The 3,938-nt window shown below is 41.8% G+C and overlaps 1 protein-coding gene across 1 annotated transcript in view; it reads left to right on the forward strand.

Moving 5' to 3' along the window:
- Positions 1 to 3,430, forward strand: part of LOC145412895 (uncharacterized) — a 132,269-nt gene extending 128,839 nt beyond the window's left edge. Inside the window, exon 2 of the mRNA XM_080282692.1 lies at positions 2,836 to 3,430. Coding sequence (XP_080138818.1) covers positions 2,836 to 3,430 — 595 coding nt within the window. The remainder of the gene's footprint in view (positions 1 to 2,835) is intronic.
- Positions 3,431 to 3,938: the final 508 nt, after the last annotated feature.

The raw sequence follows: 3,938 nt of genomic DNA on the forward strand, positions 1-3,938 counted from the left end.
GAGCCAAGTCAGACATTAGGTGTGCCATAGCCTCATCCCTTGCCTGTTGAAGTAACTGCTGAGATGGACGTTGTGGGAATCGAATGGAAAGGTGAAGGGTGGAGTCATCAGCATATGAGTGGATAGGGTTAGATGTACAGCTTAGAAGGTCATTGATGAATAAAAGGAAGAGAGTTGGTGATAGGACAGAGCCCTGAGGAACACCACTGTTAATAGATCTAGGAGAAGAACGATAGCCGTCTACAACAGCGGCTATAGAACGACCAGAAAGGAAGCTAGAGATGAAGGCACAGAAAGAAGGATAGAAACCATAAGAGGGCAGTTTGGAAATTAAAGATTTATGCCAGACTCGATCGAAAGCCTTTGAGATGTCAAGTGCAATGGCAAAGCCTTCGCCAAAGTCCCAAAGAAGGATGATCAGGAGTCTGAAAGGTAGGTGAGAAGGTCGCCTGTGGAGCGTCCCTGACGCAACCCATACTGATGATCAGAAAGAAGGTTGTGATAGGAAAGATGCTTTAAAATTTTTCTATTAAGAATTGACTCAAAAACTTTTGAGATACAGGATGTTAAAGCAATTGGTCGATAGTTAGAGGGTTGGGAATGGTCACCCTTCTTTGGGACTGGCTGAATGAGAGCAAACTTCCAGCAAGAAGGAAAGGTACAAGTTGACAGACAAAGGCGAAAAAGTTTGCCTTGGCAGGGTGTACGCACAGAAGCACAGTTCTTGAGAACAACAGGAGGGACTCCATCAGGCCCATATGCCTTATTAGTACTGAGGCCAGTGATGGCAGAAAATACATCAGCTGAAGAAATTTTAATGTTAGCCATGAGGAAGTCAGAGAGGGGAAGTGATGGAGGAACAGCACCGGAATCGTCTAAGGTGGAATTGGAGGAGAAAGTCTGAGCGAAGAGATCTGCTTTATCAGTAGAAGAAATGACTACAGAACCATCAGAGTAGAAAAGAGGAGGGAAGGATGATGAGGTAAAGTTGTTAGAAAGGTTTTTGGCAAGGTGCCAGAAGGAACGGGAAGAGTTCAAGTTGGAGAGTTGAGAGCATTTTGTACGGATGAAATTATTTTTAGCAGAGCGAAGAACAGACTTAGCACGATTCCGGGCAGAAATGTATAAAAGATGTGATTCAGGGGTGGGTTGGCTCTGGTACCTTTTATAGGCCCTCTCCTTGTTGCGGACAGCATTAGAACAAGCGTGATTAAACCAAGGCTTTCTTGTGTTAGTCAAAGGATATGAGAAAGGAATGTATGCTTCCATGCCCGAGAGAATAACCACCATAATGAGCAAGGCACACCCAGATGGCTCCCGGCCATGAAAGCAATAATCATTCCAGGGAAAATCAAAGAAGTACTGCCTGAGGGCCTCCCAATCCTCAGCTCCAAAGTGCCAGAGACGACGTTTTTTTGGAGGGTCCGCAGGCTGTACCGGAGCGATAGGACAGGTTAAGGTGATAAGGTTATGATCGGAGGAGCCCAACGGAGAGAAAAGATTAACAGTGTAAGCAGAAGGATTAGTTGTAAGGAAGAGATCAAGTATGTTGGAGCTCTCTCCAAGGCGGTCAGGGATACGGGTAGGGTGCTGTACAAGCTGCTCTAGGTCATTAAGGATAGAAAAGGTGTAGGCTTGTTCACCACGTGGATCAGTGAAAGGAGAGGAGAGCCAAAGGTGGTGGTGAACATTGAAATCTCCAAGAATGGAGATTTCAGAGAAAGGAGAAATGGATAGAATGTGTTCCATCGTAGAAGTAAGATAGTCAAAGAATTTTTGATAGTCAGTAGAATTAGGAGATAAGTAAACAGCACAGATATATTTAGTTAGAGAATCAGGCCCACATCCAGGACTGTGCACAAGGTGCACGTGCACAGGGGCCCCCACATCAAGGGGGCCCCCACCAAAAAAAAAGTTTGGATGTTTGGAGAGAGTAAAACTCCATCATTAATTTAAAAAAATTAATCAAAACAACAATCAAAACAAAACAAAACAAATCAAATCAAAACAAAACAAACCTAACCTAACTTAACCTTGAACAAGCTTACATTAAGGCTTTTGTTCAAGGTTAGGTTAGGTTTGTTTTGTTTTGTTTTTGTGTGTCCGTGAATGATTTTTTGTTCTTTATCGCATGTATCGCTAGCCAGTGCATTGGTACTGTATACTTACCATGAGAAAGTAAAACATAGATTTCCCTAGTTTTTCTCTTTCTATAATTGTCTGAATTACTTTTTAAAAGTTAGTGCTATAACCAATTTTCTTACGTTTTCTATGGTTTCATTATTGATATCTCGTACGGTTCTCGTTCATTTTCTGTACTGGACCTGGCTCTGATCCTTGGCTTCAGACGTTCACACAGTCACTTGTGTTCTGGCTTTCATTGCAGCAGGTTATTGTTGTCCACATCAGTTCTTGAGTATCGTATTGACGTAGTTCCTATAACTGCAACGTTGTGTTCTTATCACAGATGAATATACTGTAAGAAACTATTTTTTTCTTTTGTTTTTGGACGACATGCGCCTGGCACTTTCATAAAAAGAACCTCGTTTGAACATCCTCATTAATGAGAAAAACGACAAAAGAGCCACTAAAAATGTGTTGTTGTATACGACGTACCATTATTCAAACTTACTGTTATAATATGCATTCATTGTATCCTATTAAGACACTTTTCAGTTGAAAGCAAAAAGTAACTTTTGTTCAGTAAATGAATACATCTAATAATATCTCCGCAAGGTTATCACTGATCCTTTTTGTATCTATGTATTGCATTTATATTGGCTGGGGGTACGAGAAAATTTCCTGAGATATCAAGGGGTACGGGCACTGAAAAAGGTTAAGAAAAGAGGCACAACTATCTCCTGCACAGAAATTCCGAGTTGAAAATTTCCTGCCTGTCATTGACCAATTTGTGGTTTCCATGAAACAACGATTGGCCGCATATACGAGAATATGCTCCCTGTTCAGTTTCCTGCGCAGTCTAGATGCCATGACAGCTGTTGAGATTGAACAAGCTGCTGCAAAGCTTGTGAACACATACAGTGAAGACCTGGACATGACCCTTGGCATAGAGCTTGTCCAATTCAGTGAATTTGACAGGATATTTGTAAACGACAAGGCAGACCAAATATCTCATGAACACTTCTTGTACAAGTTGATTATAGAGAAAGGGGTCCAGGACACTTTTCCTAATGTAGAGACTGTTCTTAGACTCTACCTTGTTCTTATGGTGAGCAATTGCTCTGGAGAGCGATCCTTCAGCAAGCTAAAGCTAATCAAGAACAGGCTGCGCACATCAATGGCACAAGAACGCCTCAACCACCTCACACTGATGAGCAGTGAGCATGACATTTTGCGACAGATAAGTTTTGATGATGTCATACATGACTTTGCAAACAAGAAAGCTCGCAAAGTCCAAGGACTGTCTTGAGTGAGCTTCAGTTCAGTAAGTGTTACTTAAGATTCAGGTGATGTAATTACTTTAACATTATCCGTTATACAGTAATTGCTTCATATCCTGGTTATCAGATGATGTGTTTCTCTACTCCATTGTGTGTTGTTCAAATAGATATTAAAGATTTTATGTTGTTCACTGATGAAACACAAGAAAATTGTTTGTTTTTCTTAAAATGATATTACTTTTAAAGACTTTAGCTAGCGTGCATGCTGTAATAGGGGATAAAGCACTGGGAAGTAAGAATACCATACTTTTTCTCCATTTTGTTCTTGAGTGACACACACCAAAACCTGTCCAGAAGTATCCCTAAAATGCTCAGAATGCATCTCAGAGCATCTTAGAACCGTTGGCTTCTGGGGGCCTAAAGCGGCCCCCAGACCCCCTGCCTAGATGGCTTCGGCCCTTTGGGCCTTGCATTTGCCTTACCACTTTCGGGGCCCCCACATAGCCTTGTGCACAGGGGCCTCCACACACCTTAATG

The sequence above is a fragment of the Coenobita brevimanus genome, chromosome 94 (assembly GCF_032717465.1).
Source record: "Coenobita brevimanus isolate Jiangsu-jjx chromosome 94, ASM3271746v2, whole genome shotgun sequence".
Classification (NCBI taxonomy): Eukaryota; Metazoa; Arthropoda; class Malacostraca; order Decapoda; family Coenobitidae; genus Coenobita; species Coenobita brevimanus.